Source organism: Poecilia mexicana, unplaced genomic scaffold, assembly GCF_051168715.1.
Source record: "Poecilia mexicana isolate PSO_F unplaced genomic scaffold, ASM5116871v1 scaffold_3, whole genome shotgun sequence".
Taxonomy (NCBI): domain Eukaryota; kingdom Metazoa; phylum Chordata; class Actinopteri; order Cyprinodontiformes; family Poeciliidae; genus Poecilia; species Poecilia mexicana.
In genome coordinates this window covers 35,919,883-35,934,539 of record NW_028263372.1, presented here as the reverse complement: position 1 = coordinate 35,934,539, position 14,657 = coordinate 35,919,883, and the positions used below count along the sequence as shown (strand labels likewise).

Here is a 14,657-nt window from a genome sequence, read left to right as displayed (position 1 = left end):
CTTCAGGTTCAGCTGAGTTCAGTTCAGACGCAACCCGACCAGTAATCACCTGATAATTGTTTTTATTTTACTTATAATTAGATTTTAGCTCTAATAAAACTTGGTTTAGTTTAACAAAACAAAGTTTAGTCATGAATCTATGCTGGCCGGAGTTAGGAAGGAGGCAGCTAGTATCTCTGCAGACCCCACACATGCTGGACACAAGCAGTTTAGGCTTTTACCTGCAGGGCGGCGCTAGAGAAACAGTTATCACCTCCAGGCTGTCTGATAAAAAAATCAATGAACGCCTGACATAAAGCTGACAACCTGCTTTTTTCTGTTCTGTATATGAATAAATATCTGCACATGTACTGACATGCTGTTGGTTCATGTTCTTTTATTTTCTGTAAAGTTTATATATTTATCCTTCATGTCTGACGCTGTGAAGCTGCTGCAGTTTTAAAACAGTTTATTTCCTCTTTGCATCCTGGATTCTGACAGAAATGCATCTGGATGGAAATTAGGACGTTGTTTTTCTGAAAACAGGATTTTAGGTGTTTGCAGAAAGTCTCGGGTTTGTGAATGAACGTCGCTGAGGGAGGTTTGCTAATGAGAAAACAGGAAGACATTAGTCTCGTCGCGTTCAACGCGGCTTCACGCTGAGCTCCAGAATTAATGATTCTTTTATTGTAGCTTTGAAACATGCAAGCGAAGCCGCTTCCTCCTGTTTTAGCAGCAGGTTGGATCTGAGCGCTCACTGGGGCCCCCTGCAGGCAGCGGGGAGGCGTGCGGGGCCACACAGGAGCCACGCAGCAGAGAGGAAGACCTGGTGACAAATTCACATCATTGAGTCACTAAAACAAATCTGCTTCTTCTTCCTGAACCGTGAAAGATTGTCGTTTTGAACTCCTGCCCGTCAGAGGAAGGTCACTAACTCGCTCTCTTCTGTTTCATCGGCTTTAACATCCAGGAGATGAAACTGTTTCACATTTTCACAGCCAGACTTTTATTTTATCTGTAAGACGTGAGCAGAGTGGAGTAAAAGGACCAAAGCTGAGCAGGTTTTACTCTAATCGGTTCGGTCCGTTGCGTCACGGGGCTGGGATCTGGGTCAGACCTCTCAGAATGTCTGTCTTCCTCCTGCTTTCCTCGGCTTTCATCATGTGGCTGAGTGAGGATGAGTTTTGCTCCTCTTCCCACTCAGCTGTGGCTCTGTCCCACGTTGGCTGGCTGCGTCTCTCCAGTGGGTTCATTACTGCTTCCCCCTCACCGCCGTTGGGAAACCAGCGAGTCGGAGAACGTCCCACTCTTCATGTGGAGCTGCTGCAGCCACTCATCTGCTCTTCATCAACAGTCGCGTTCCTAAGGAGAGACTCCAACCACAATGGACGAATCGTTTTGTTTTTGACAGAAAAGTGAAGAGATTGAGGATATGAGAGAAATATGAAGATACAGAAATTATCTGTGAAAACTCTGATCGCTTCCTTTATTTCCAAACTGAAGAGAAAATGGAAATAAAATGGTTTGAAATTGTTCAGCTTTATGGTATCAGTGTTGATGATATATATTATTATATGATAAATTAATGTTTATCATCTTTAAGCTCCATAAAAGCTTTTTGAAGGTGAAGAAACTGATTCCTGTTATTCTGAGTTTAACCCATTAAACACTTTTTCTGGCATTTCATGTGACAGAAAAACACAAAATGGTGAAGGAATCTGAAAAGTGTGGCATGCATTCATATTTAGACCCACTGAGTTGTAGAGGAAGTTTTTATTGTAACTCCTGCTGCAGGTTTTCTACATGACACCGCTCAGTTTTCAAGTTTTTCTGCAGATTCTCAGACAGATTTACTTCTGGACTTTGACTAGGCCATTCTAAGACATGAATATGCTTTAGTCTGAAACAGTCTGCTGTATCTCTGACTGAATATTTACTCTAAACTGTTTTTTTTTCTAGGATTGCCCTTCATTTATCTCCATTGGTTAACTCTCACTATATCCCCACAGCATGATGCTGCCACCACCAGGTTTCATGATGTTGTGTTGTGGTGATCATTTACTCATGAAATGAACTTTTTTTTATATTTATTGTGAAATAAATCAGAAACCTACATTGTGAATTTGTAACATTTAGATAAGTAATTTCTCAGTCAGCAGACAGGAAGTGTTTCAGCTCCGCCGCCATCAAACGCCGAACGCTGCACCAAACCTTTAGCTCCGCCTCTTCGTCCGCCTCCCGAGGCCTGACCCGCTTTCTTGGCCTTCCTCTCTTCCTCTTCATCTTCCATGAGGAAACAGACAGAAAACATGCAGCTGGTTTATTAATCACCTCATTAAGGGGGAAGCAGAGCCGGTTTTGTCAGAATCTGGAGGAAGAGCGATGGAGGAAAAGATCCCAGTCGATAAATTGAAAGGGATTCCTGTCGTCGGGGGCGGGGCTAACCTTGACACAGAAACACTCAGAGCGATGGAAGGATGTTGGTTCTCATGTGGGTCAGAATGATTCACATGTACAAACAGGCTGAATTCATCCTAATTAAAGCACAAACAGCCGTCATCTGTTACCGGGTAGATTTCTGGTTCCTAAACTAACCACTGCTTTCTCCTTCTGCTCTCTCCTCACGCTCTCTGCTGATTGGACGGCTGCTTTCTGCTCACAATATGCTGATTTGACAACACAGGTAAGCACTTCTTATGTCTGTGTGTGTGTGTGTGTGTGTGTGTGTGTGTGTGTGTGTGTGTGTGTGTGTGTGTGTGTGTGTGTGTGTTTTAAAATTAGAACAGTAACATATCATCTGAATTCATATTCATTTTGGGGTAGCATGTCTTCAGGGGGATCAAACTATAATCAAACTGTTTTGGTCCGGCTACGCTACGCTAGGCTAGGCTAGCTGGTTCACCTTCACATCCTGGAGCAGAGAGCCTTTGTCCATTTATGGTCGTTTATCCTCTCATATGAACACATGAACACCAACCAGCAGTGAAACACCTGAGCTGATCACTGCTTCGTTCTGAGAGTGAAATCTTCCAGGCCCGTTTCTCTCCTCGGCTCGGCGTCCGGCGAACCCGGAGGTCGGCTGATGGCGTCATGGCCGCCTCAGGGCGTTCAGCTGCTGCCGCCGTCTGAGGAAGAAATCAAAGTTTCTGGTTGATATGAGGAGAAGGAGTAAAATGGATCAGACGTGTAATGAGATGTAAATGGGCCAGAGCTGAGTCCGGTTCATCTGTCCGACAGAACCAGATGGTTCTGACAGCTCATCAGAACCCGCTAGGCTCCACATGTAGGTCTGGTTCTGATCTGCTGGATCAGAACCGGTTCAGCGTTGTGTTTGTTCCTGGCGGTCCGGTCGTGTTCAGAACCCAAACAGAACTGGAGCTGATTTAACAAACAGCAGCTTTCAGGTTAAAGGCCAGGTAAAGTTATTTTTATATAAAAGGTCCAGGTTCGGTTCTGCTAATCGTGACCCAAAACTGTCATCCAGTTTTATGGTGTTAATTTGTTTGTTTGGAGGATTTATGAGTTTCATCTGCAGTGAGATTAGAAACGTCTGAACGCTGCAGCTCGGCTTTAACCAGCGGCTGATTTCAGGACAAGATGAAGAATTTGTTTCATTATTACATCCGTTTTGTGTAATGCAGTCCCATAGCATGATGCTGCCACCTCCATGTTGGATGGTTGAAGTTTTTTTAATTTAAAAGCTTCGTCTCGACGCCAAGGAATTTATTTCTTGTTTCACCATCAAGATTTTCTCCAGATGAGAAGCTTGAAGTGTTCTGTGGTCAGGAAGGATCTCCAGTAGCAGTCAGTCTTGCAACGACTCTGAAGACGCCTCTGACTGAAGACAGTTAGTGTATGACGTCCGTCTCATGACTGTGACATGCTAACAGCTCAGCCTCCAGGCAGCAGAGACGATATTTCACTGGATGACATCACCAGCTGTTGCTAGCACTGCTAATCATCACCCTTTGCTTTTGCCGCTCCTCTTCACACGGTTAGAAAGCCGGGCTGACGTTAATGTTTGCCCATCATGATGGATTAAAGAGTTGGTTTAAACCTCCTGCTTCTCTGTGTCTCATTCGGCTCCTCTGGGATTTGGGGTCAGAGGTCAGGTATTATTTGAGCTTCTGAGGCGCTAATCAGCAGCTCCCAGGTGTAACGACACCTTGTTTCCATGGTTACGCATCCCAACTGCCTGAACATGAGACAGTGGAAGGAGAAGGAATCATTTTTGAGACTTTAAACGTCTCACCCAAAAATGAACAAACGTCTAGGGAAGCAGGCAGCTGGTGTGCTGATCGGTTAGCTACATGTTTATCAGAGAAGAAGAAGAACAACAACAACAACAACATTTCACCTGGGGGTCAGACGCTTGTCTCTTCTCCCAGTCGACATGTTCGTGATGAGCTAACGGCGGGCGACGCGCGGCGGCCGTCTCACACCTCGGAGGGAAACGGTGTGACACTTCCTGCTGCGGCTGAAGGTCAGCAAGGAAAACTGCTAAGGCTAATCGCTGCAGACGGACAAAACGCTGCAACATTTACGGCTCCAGCGTTACACTTTAATTTTACAGAACTTATTCTAAAGAACTATATTTATCTTTTTAATAGTTCAAAGAATCTCTTGCTAAATATTTGTCACGAAAGCCCTTTAAAGACTCGGTGCTATGAACGAGTGAACACATCCGACCCTTCTGGTCTCGGTTCCAGTCGGGTGGAAACTGAATAAAGATGGACTGAAAACACGGCCCTGGGGAACGCCATGTCTGAGCACTGGCTGATTTTCTTCAAGCCCAAAACGCACAAACTTATAAAACACAAATGAGAAACTGAAGGATTAGTTTATTAAAAAGTGTCACTTTTTTGTAAGCATCAAAATAGAAGCTTTTACATTTCGTGTCATTTCGTTGGTAAGAAACTGATTTTATTTGTTAATTTTTCCAGAATTTGCTGCCACATATTTTAACCAACCAGCTGTTATGATGAGGAGTTTTTAATACCCAGAAAACCTTAATTTGTCAGTAAAAGCTGAGGTCCAGAGGATTTAAATTAAAATTGTTTCGTGTTCATCAGAAAGCCGTGTCATTGAACGCAGCGTCCTGTGGGGCGTTCAGGTGAATCATGTTGTTTTACGTCCGCAGTGTTTCTGTTAGTCAAGTGTCTTCATTAAAGGAGATAAATGGACTCTTTACGGGTCATTTTTTATCTCTGGGGCTCAGAGCAGAGAGGAAACACCTGGGAATGGATGAGAAACGAGTTCAGCCAGCAGAGGTCAGAGGTCGGGTGATATCGATCTGATTAGCGGAGAGGACTGATCTGATTTAGGGGAGAGAAATCAATAAAAGCCAGTGTGACTTCAGCTGCAGTCATGCATGGATTTTATCTTCCTGTGGCTCTGATATTTAATATTGAGCTGTGTAATACATCTGAACCTATTTACTCCTCTAATCTGGTTAGTTTGGTCTTATTTACTCGCCTAACCTTATTGCTGTTTTCTTATAACGTCACATTAAGAGTTAGTTACTTAGAAACTGCGGTTTGAAGTACTTAAATACCAATAAACATGTTTCTGTTGGTCTTTGTAATAAACTGGATCATATTTGGTTCTGGAGTGTAACAGAGGAGTTCAGGTTTGACTCAGTAAGTGGAAGTTAAGTCGGTTCTGCTGTAAAATGAGCCCGAATCACCAGCCCTCCTCCGCCGTGCCTGACGGCTGGTCCAGGTGTTTTCTGGAAGCTGAGGTCTGTGGAGTCTGGGCTGAGCGTTCAGGGGTTTATTTCCCAGATCTGGGGCTGAACTAGACTGGCAGTTGAAAATGTTTTTCCCTGATTGTTTTGAATAGCAGCGAGTTGCTAACCTGTGGCTGCAGCTTTGCACCTGGGAGACGTTCACATTTCAGCTTCAGTTTAATTCTGATAAGATTTGAGGAGAATATACAAATGACGTCAGAAGGCTAGTTGCACTAGTCGTAGTTTCACTAGTGCTAACAATATTGCAGCACAGCATTTAGTGGAGGCTAATGCTAACGTGCTAACTTCAATTCAAATGACATCTTTCCTTGAACGAGCAGATTTAAATTAAATTTGATTTGATTTAATCTTGTTCTTCACTGTCTTTGTTTCATTTTGCTCCTGTATGTTTCTTTCTAAAATAAAACACAGAAAGCATTAACAGAAATGTCTAAGTATTTGAAGATTTCTTAGCTGTCAATAAGCAAAAAATGTTGAACTTTATTGAACTGAACGTTTTTAAAACAGCCAAGTACGTTAATGCTGTCAGAATTATCCAGAGAAATTAATTTAGGGGAAGTTAAGTTCACTAAATAAAAGAGCAGAAACATGATCTCCTCTTAGTGCATTAGCAGAAGTGTGCCAGCCACTGCTTGTGCTATTGAACCGCTTACTAGACATTTTGACACCAGGTCTAACTACCAGCTGTTTTCTTCTCCTGCATGTTTTGCTCTTTGTCTATCAGGTGCAGGAATCACCAGACAACTGAAAAGTTGGTCCAAACAGCAAATGTCAGAGCTGCATAACGAGGCAGGGAGAAGAAAGTGGATGTTTCACCATGTGAAAATGTCAGAGATTATCACTTTGGGGCCCAGTTTGGAGCTTCGTGTTTGCAATAACTGGGAGGCACGCTGAAAAATGTCAGATCCAAACTGATTTTTATGCTTCTCATTTTGCACGAGATCAAAGTTGCGTCGCTCGTCTTCTGAGACAAAACACACATTTACGTGTCAGGGGAGTAATCACAGGAGACGGAAGAGCTCTGCAGGTAATCATCAGATCATAAATGGGTTTTTAGTGGAATCAGTCAAGCGTACGGCTCTCAGTGGACCATGTTACTAAACCCGGTCTGGGTTTATGTCTCCTAAATATTACATCCGTTTTAATTCGCTCCTTTAACTTTAGAACCTTAAATAACAAAACTCCTGTCATTTACTGATTATTGGGATGAATAAATTATTGTAGTTGTTTTTAAATGCAGAAACTGCTGAAATACTTCTGAGCGATTTGACCTTTACAATAAAATAATGTAAAAAAGGCTCTAAATTATAAATAACTTATTTGAATTTGTTGTTTTTCAGGCTGAAACAGTAATTTATCCATGACAGATATGATGCAATACAGGAATCATTCTGAATATTTTGATGGGAGATTCATGAGTTTCTGAAAAACATGAGGGGGAAAAGATACAAAATCTTCTGTTTGATATAAGTTGGTAAAATGATCCAAACTTCTTTAGATATGTTTAAAATGTGTCTGCTTTTGTTTAAATTCTGTTATAGTTTTGTGTGAAAACAGGCTGATCATGAAATCTGCCAAACTGTAGCAGTAACTCTGTTGTATTTCAGCTTTTTGGTGTTTGTCAGTAGAAGGAAGAATAAAGTGTTTCTTACCAGGAGCTTCTGTTCAGACGGTCGACCCTGAAGGGCCAGATTGATCTTTACCATCTGAAAAAAGAAGCTATGAAATCAGAAACTCTGTAGCTGGAATAATATCAGTAAACTTTAGTAAACCTTTGGATTATGGTTACGGAGGAAACTCGTCCCTCGGACCCGCGGTCTTGTTGTTTCAGTCCGTCCCGCTGCAGTCCTGAACCAAACCAGGTGTTTTCCTTCACTTCTCCTCCAGTGCCACTCGTTGTTGTCTGGGTTCCTACAGGGAGCCTGCCAGGCTCTCTGTCCTGACTGATGGGACTCAGATGAAGCCATGCTGGCTCTTCCTGTCCACCAGATCGATGAGACCTGACCAGCACGGCTCCAGCTGCCGTTTCAGGTCTACCTGCCGACATGAAAGCGCCCCCAGGCGCCGTGCTGGTCACGACGCCCCCATTGTTCTCAGCTTTGCTCATTTCCCAGCGGAAAGCACCTTTCAGGCTGACGTCCTGTGAAACATGCGCGGTAATGAAGAGGTGCATATGCGCCGTGGCATTTCCTCCGCCGCCTGCAGACCTTCAGTACAAAGTGAGACACACAGTCTCTGGTGTCAGGGCTTTGATGGAGATGGATGGAGCCATTGTGGCCGCGTTAAGATAAAGGTATTGCTTGTTGACATTTGCGTTTCGCTGCAGCAGTTCCATCAGGTGAACTCTCAGAGCTGCACAACAGAAAGGAGATCTGGGAGCTAAAGGACGCAGATTTATTACAGCTTCATCTGTCAGGAGGCTCCAGCAGCTCAACTCATTTATTCTGGTCACAAACATCTCAGGGTTTATCCTGAATGCACTTGTCTCATATGTGTGTCATACAGTATTGTGTAAAATAATCCACTCTGTTTGTCTTAGAGTTTTTTCGTAATGCAGATTTTATTTGAATGCAGGTTTTTCACTGACGGTGGAGGCCGAGCGTGTTGACGTGTTTTACCAAGTTTTTCAGTTTTTTGTGGGGACAAAGGAGAATAGTTAAGAGGTTGCAGCTTCTGATCATCGAAGGATCCATGAAGCTCCATGTTGGTCTCCTCCTGTGTTCACATCGTTGAAGTTTCACATCAGCAGGTGATGCCAGGCTGATGGTGGAGGACTGGACCAAACAGCTTCTCTGATAAATCCTCCCTTTGATTACTAACACATCTTACTGGTGGAGCACAAGATGGAAGAAAACTAACTGTGTGTAGTGCTGGGTGGGTTTTGGCTGGTTGGATGGATGAGGATGTTGTTGGCGGTTGGTTGGTTGGATTGTTGGTCTGGTGGCTGCCAGGCGGTCAGAGCGTCTGGTTGGTTTGTCGCTGCTCTGTTCTAAAATGTGATGACTTTATCATTTTTAAAAAGTTTTTGCTGTGCTGCTTGAACCAGGATGGATGTGAATGTTGTTTGGTGTCTGTGTTTCAGGTCTGGTGAAGCTGGGTCTCCACTGTGTCACAGGTCAAAAGGTCGCCATAAAGATCGTCAACAGAGAAAAGCTCAGCGAGTCTGTTCTCATGAAGGTAAGACTGTTTCACCTCTAAACAGGGAGGAGCATCCGTCAGCCTGCTGCTGATCACTGCTATGCTGGACACTTCTGATGCAAGGATTTACTAAAGCACTTCTGAAAATGATTCACACTTTTTACTGTTGATTTTTAGAAGAGATGAGCTTTTCTGAAAATGAGCGAAACATTTTTCTCTCTGGAAGAGAAGCTACAGGTGCATCATGCAGTCACTGTTTTCTAGCAGGAATTGTTTCTAGGAGCTTCCAGCGTCGGTTTTGCAGAAACATTCGTGTTTCTCTCCCACAGGAGCCAGAAATAGAGCAGAAAGTGATGCAGGTGCATTTGGAGCTGTCACCATGTCACCCACTCGTACTGAACCGGCTACAGTCTCGCACAGCCAGGTGGTCGGCTCTTTATCGCTCCTCTCATTACCGCCGACCCGCCCACGCTCTGAGCAAACAGGTGGATGCAGCGAAGGCCGAGTGAGTCACGTGGGCCGGGTGGCGCTGTGACTCACTGGACGACGCTTCACTTCCTGCTGTGTGACGGGCTTCAACACCTTCTCCTGTTTCATAGTTTGGTCATTTCGCTGAGAAAAGTTCTGATTTCTGCTTCCCTTTAAACGCTGATTTATTCTGAACATTCGTAACGCATGAATAAATGTTACCTTGTTTTAGTTCATCTAAACGAAATTCAGTATTAAAAAATAAATGTGCTGCAAATTTCTGAACTGAGATGAATTACAAGAGTTTTCTGAATCTGAACAACAAACTGGTCTGGTGACCTCTGACCTCACTGGTTTCACTGCATTAGAGGTGAACAGACTAATATCAGCTTATTAATCTTCCATGCGTCATTTTGATGTTTTAAATGTAAAATGGTTCAGGGGGTTTTCAGCAGGTTGTCTTATATTTAGTCTTCAGTTCCTCAGGATTTTCATCTCATCTGCTTTGATTCCTTTTAGGAACAAAATGAGCGACGATGCTGAACCAAAACTGCACTAAGTATTAAAAATAAAACAGAATATGTCCCTGAAAGTGGATTACTGAACAACTAGTGAGATTATTTCTGCCTATTTTCATCTTGCTGCAGAGTAAAACTGGAGGATTTGTCTGATTAAAGTGATTTCCCACCGTCCCTCCATCAGGACGGGTTTCTGACTGGACAGGCTTTAATTCAGCTCCTGCCTCATTACGATCCGTCTCACTCAGTCTCTGATGTTAAAATGTCAGAGTTTGTCTCAGCATTTACAGAGTTTTAATCTGCATTACTGGCACATACAAAGTTACAGCTGGAAATGAGTCAGTCGTTCATCATCAGCAGAGCCAATTTTCTCCCAAAATGACTTTTTTCACCTCTTTCTGAGCCTCTGCATGAGGCGTCGTTATGAAACCGTGTGAGTGACAGGAGGGGAGCCGGTGGAGGTCATGTGACCTCGCCACTTTCATCCTGTTGGTCAGCGTGAGGAACTCTGGCTCTGCAGTTAATTGGCTGTCAACACGATGCTGAAGCGAAGTCTGGCGTTGAGTGAAGGAACATTTAGGCGACGATGTCAGAACGGCTGCAGCTGTGAGGTCAGAGCGGGAGCTCGCTGCTGATTGGCTCCTGGCTGCAGCAATCAGAGTGGAAGAGTTTGTGGTAAACTGCATTTGAAGGAGTTTTTATTTTCTAACTGAATGTGAAAACCTCCCGACTCTCAGGTCAGACATACTTCATGTGGCAGGAGAGGCAAAAACATGTAATATCCAATAAACTGGAAAACATTTAATGTTCAAAACCGTTCAGAATGATTTGATTTAAACTTTTATTTCTGCACTGGATTCACAAAGCAAATTTCACTGAATACCTGCAGGAGTAGTAATACCCATAACGTCCAGCAGGTGGGAGCAAATTGTACTTTTTTTTGCATTAAGTTTAAGTTTTTCATACTTAAGACATTGTTGTAAAAATCCTGATAATGGAGAACTTCAGGTCCTTTGATTGCAAAAGTTGGTTTGTTAACTCCTCCCTTCAGCTGAAGCATCATCAAATTATAAAATTATTACATAGTTTATTCAAAAATACAGTGGCTGTTATATAAGAAAACAAGAGAAGCTTTCCAACAGAGTTTCTCATAAATGCATCTATTTCCCTCAGAAATACGTTTATGACTTTTCTCCAGTCTAATTAAGAAGAAAATGGAACTGCAGTTTGGAAAATATCCAGATGAATCGCATAAATTCACCATCTCAGTCTGAGAGGAGGTGTGATACTTTTTGTGGCAAATGTCTGACTAAAATCTCAGTAAATTTGAGTTTTTTTCTTACAATTTCTTCTTCATTTGTAATACTAAAGAATTTCTTTGTTTTAATCTGCTAAATTTATGCCTTTTAATGGAAATTGTAATTCATTTTTATTGCAAATTTACAACTTTTTGACATCAGCAAATTTCTTCATTGTTTCTTGAAAATGTGTGAAATTAATCTTTGCCATCTTTTGAATTTTTATCAGCTGAAAGAATTAATTATTAATTCTGAAAGTGAAACGATGAGCAGGGAAACACTTCATGTTTTAATCTCAGAGTCGGATGGACTGTTGTTCTGTAGCAACCTGAAACGCACTGCTTTGATAGCGTTGCATCGTTAGCATTGCTGCATCATTAGCATTGCATCGTTAGCGTTGCTGCATCGTTAGCATTGCTGCATTGTTAGCATTGCTGCATTGTTAGCATGCAGCAATGCTAACATTGCTGCATCATTAGCATTGCATCGTTAGCATTGCTGCATTGTTAGCGTTGCTGCATCGTTAGCATTGCTGCATTGTTAGCGTTGCATCGTTAGCATTGTATCATTAGCATTGCTGCATCGTTAGCATTGCATCGCTAGTATTGCTGCATCGTTAGCGTTGTATCTTTAGCGTTGCAGCTGTTTCTGTCTGCTGGTTCTGCAGCCGGTTGTGGATCCAGTTAGAGGCGACTAGCGCTGCAGAGTTTTTCTGCTCCTCTCAGCTCTGCTGACGTCTTTCTGTTGATGAAAACATTTCTCTCCCCTTGTGCCTGTCTGAGGGGTTCTACCCCTAGGAGCAACCCCCCTGTTGTCATGGCAACAGGTACTTTTTAATTGGTTTTGTACCGAGTCATGGCCATGGTGAGCTCAGGCGAAGGAGTCCAAAAAGCTGGCTGGAAACGTAGAAAACATCGCCCTGCATTGGCGGGGATTTCCTCACTTCGCTCCATCGTCTGTGACATTTAAAGACGTTTCTGCTGCTTTTTCTGCTGCAGCTTTTTCTGCTGCAGCTTTTCTCGCTGAACTTTGCGGCGCGTTGAGCATCGTTCTGAGGAGGTTTTGCATATCAATGTCTCCTTTTGTTCACACATTTACATTCCCCTGACAAACTGTTGCTCTGTGAAGACAGATTGTTTTCCTTTGTTCATTCCTCTCTAAGCTGCTTTTTATCAAATCACTTTAATGGAGAAGAAAATATTTTTCATTGTGTTTCTTTGCTTCAAGAGAAAAAACAGGCTGTTGTCATGAATCCATAGTTGAAGGGATTTACTGGACAAAATGAAACAACCGTTTTTGATCCTGAATGAAGAAATATTAGGAATTATTAGATACTCTGGGATGAATCGTCACCTCATTTTTACTAATATAATTATTTTTGGCTGGTTTCTGTTTCCTCTACTGGGAGCCAAACCTGCAATGTGAATTAATACAAACAACCAACGCTAACGTGCTAGCCTAGCGCTAGCAGCAGAAATGGCTCCTGGTCTTTAGCCTAAAGAGAAATCCTCCAACCGCTAAAATCTGACGCCTCCATCTTGTTTCCATCTGGTGAAGAAGGAAGTTGCTCTCAGTGTCTTCAGAGGTTTTTGTGTCGTTTCCTTCAGTGGTTCTTATTTGGTTGGGGCTCATTTTGCATGGATTTCTGCATTAATTAATGCAGGTTGAATTGAATTACTGAGTTAAATAATTTTTGATGAGAACATTTCCAGCTGCTCCCTTGTCTGTTTTTCTAATACTTGATTTGTGTCTCCAAGTTTGCTTTAGAAGTGAATTTTAATTTATATTTTAAATTTATTTCAATGCTTTTTCTTTCTTCACTCTCTGGTTTATCTTTTTCCATTTTTCATCACAACCCTGACAGAAACCCGTTTAAAATATCAGATGAACGTTTAAAACTATGTCAAAAAAACTAAATTAAATGGATGTAATTAAACAATATTGAATAATTCAGAGTTGAGGAAATGCTGCAGTATAAAGTAGGTTATTAGAGAGTAGAACCAGGTGAGTAAAGTTCAGCATCGTCTGCATAAAAATGCACGTTAGCCAAAAACTGGGCCTAAAATGCAGCTTTGTGGGATTTCTTTTAAATGTTTTTAACAAAACTGGACTGTTATCCATGTGGAAGAACAGACTCTGTCCACCAGAATGAAACAACGAAATCACTGAGAGCAAACAGTCCAACTGGAGATTATTGGTGGAAATTTGAGGAGGGAGAATAAAAGCTCCATCCTGCAGGACGATCCGTCAGCTGGAACCGGATTGATGGCAGAAACAGTTTTTCATCGGGAGTTCTGGGAGAATTAAAGCTCTCAGGAAAACCAGGGAGCGCCAACACAACGCTGACCCAGAGGTTTTAGGTTCATGACTCAGCAATTTTTCCCTCCACTGGATTTGGGGGGAAAAAAAGACCCTGACCAAGTAATTTCAACAATTTAATGTTACAAATCCAGAATTTAAGCTATTTCGTCCCGTTTCTCCTGCCTCTGAATGGATCCGTGTTGCTCCATGAAGCGGCTGAACGCTCCGTGTCTGTGGAACCGGCTCTCGCTGTCTGATTGTGATTGGACCGCGGACTGATCCGGGCTCTCCTCTGGACGTCATGGCAACAGATGGCGGTTTGATTACCGAGGGGATGTTCCAATTTACGGCCCCGGCGGCCCCGCATCGTGTTTCAATTAAAGAGAGCTTTGGAGGCGGCGCCGTAACCAGAGTCAGTCCTCATAATTCATTAAGACGAGCTCTGACATGAGGAGGCGTCGATCGGAGGAGTTTGTTGGCTTTTGACGCAACTCGGAGCTTCTCTGAGAAAATGGAGGGAAATGTTGGCAGGTTTCAAACATGAAACCAGCAGAGGGACGGGTGATGATAAAATTAAATTTTAAAGTTAAGAGATGCTGGTGTTACCTTTGGGAATTAGAGTGTCTAAACTTTTCAGATGTTGCCTCATGTGTTGCTCACAGCAGGAAAGGTGACAGAGTTCTGCCTCGGTCAGAAACGAGCCACGTTAAGACGGGAAACCCGGAGCTGAACCTGAAGTTGCCTCACTCAGTCTCTGGTCCGGATTGTAGAGCAGCAGGATAATCGCTGTAAGTTTGGAGTCTTGGTGTCGGGTCGTTGGCAGGTTGTGATAAGATCTTTGATCTTGTGCTTGAGGTGAACGTTGAAACAATCTGCAGTTCTTCTCCTTAAAGGAGGCGATAAAACCGACAAAGGAGGAGGATAATGTGGCAGCCGTGTCGCAGTTGTGTGTTTGGCTGTGATAGAAGCAACTTTCAGTTTTAAGCAGTAGAAATGTCTAAAAGCTTGTTGTGTTTCACACTTTGGTTGCTAAAATCTCAGCTTTACTTTCACTGCTTCTGTTTGCATTGCTGTGATGGACAAACAGAAGAAAACATTGAGTTTCTCCACATCCTTACAGAAAGAAGATCCTGGGATCAAATCCCGCTCTGCAGTCTTTCTGCAAGCTGTTCACATGTTCTTCCTGTACATGTTCTTCCTGTACAT

The 14,657-nt window shown here is 42.8% G+C and overlaps 1 protein-coding gene across 1 annotated transcript in view; it reads left to right on the top strand.

Moving 5' to 3' along the window:
* The window catches only part of LOC106925402 (serine/threonine-protein kinase BRSK2-like), a 94,369-nt gene that overhangs the window by 39,721 nt on the left and 39,991 nt on the right, over positions 1 to 14,657 (top strand). Inside the window, exon 2 of the mRNA XM_088004516.1 lies at positions 8,811 to 8,905. Within this exon, the coding sequence (XP_087860642.1) occupies positions 8,811 to 8,905 (95 nt within the window). The remainder of the gene's footprint in view (positions 1 to 8,810; positions 8,906 to 14,657) is intronic.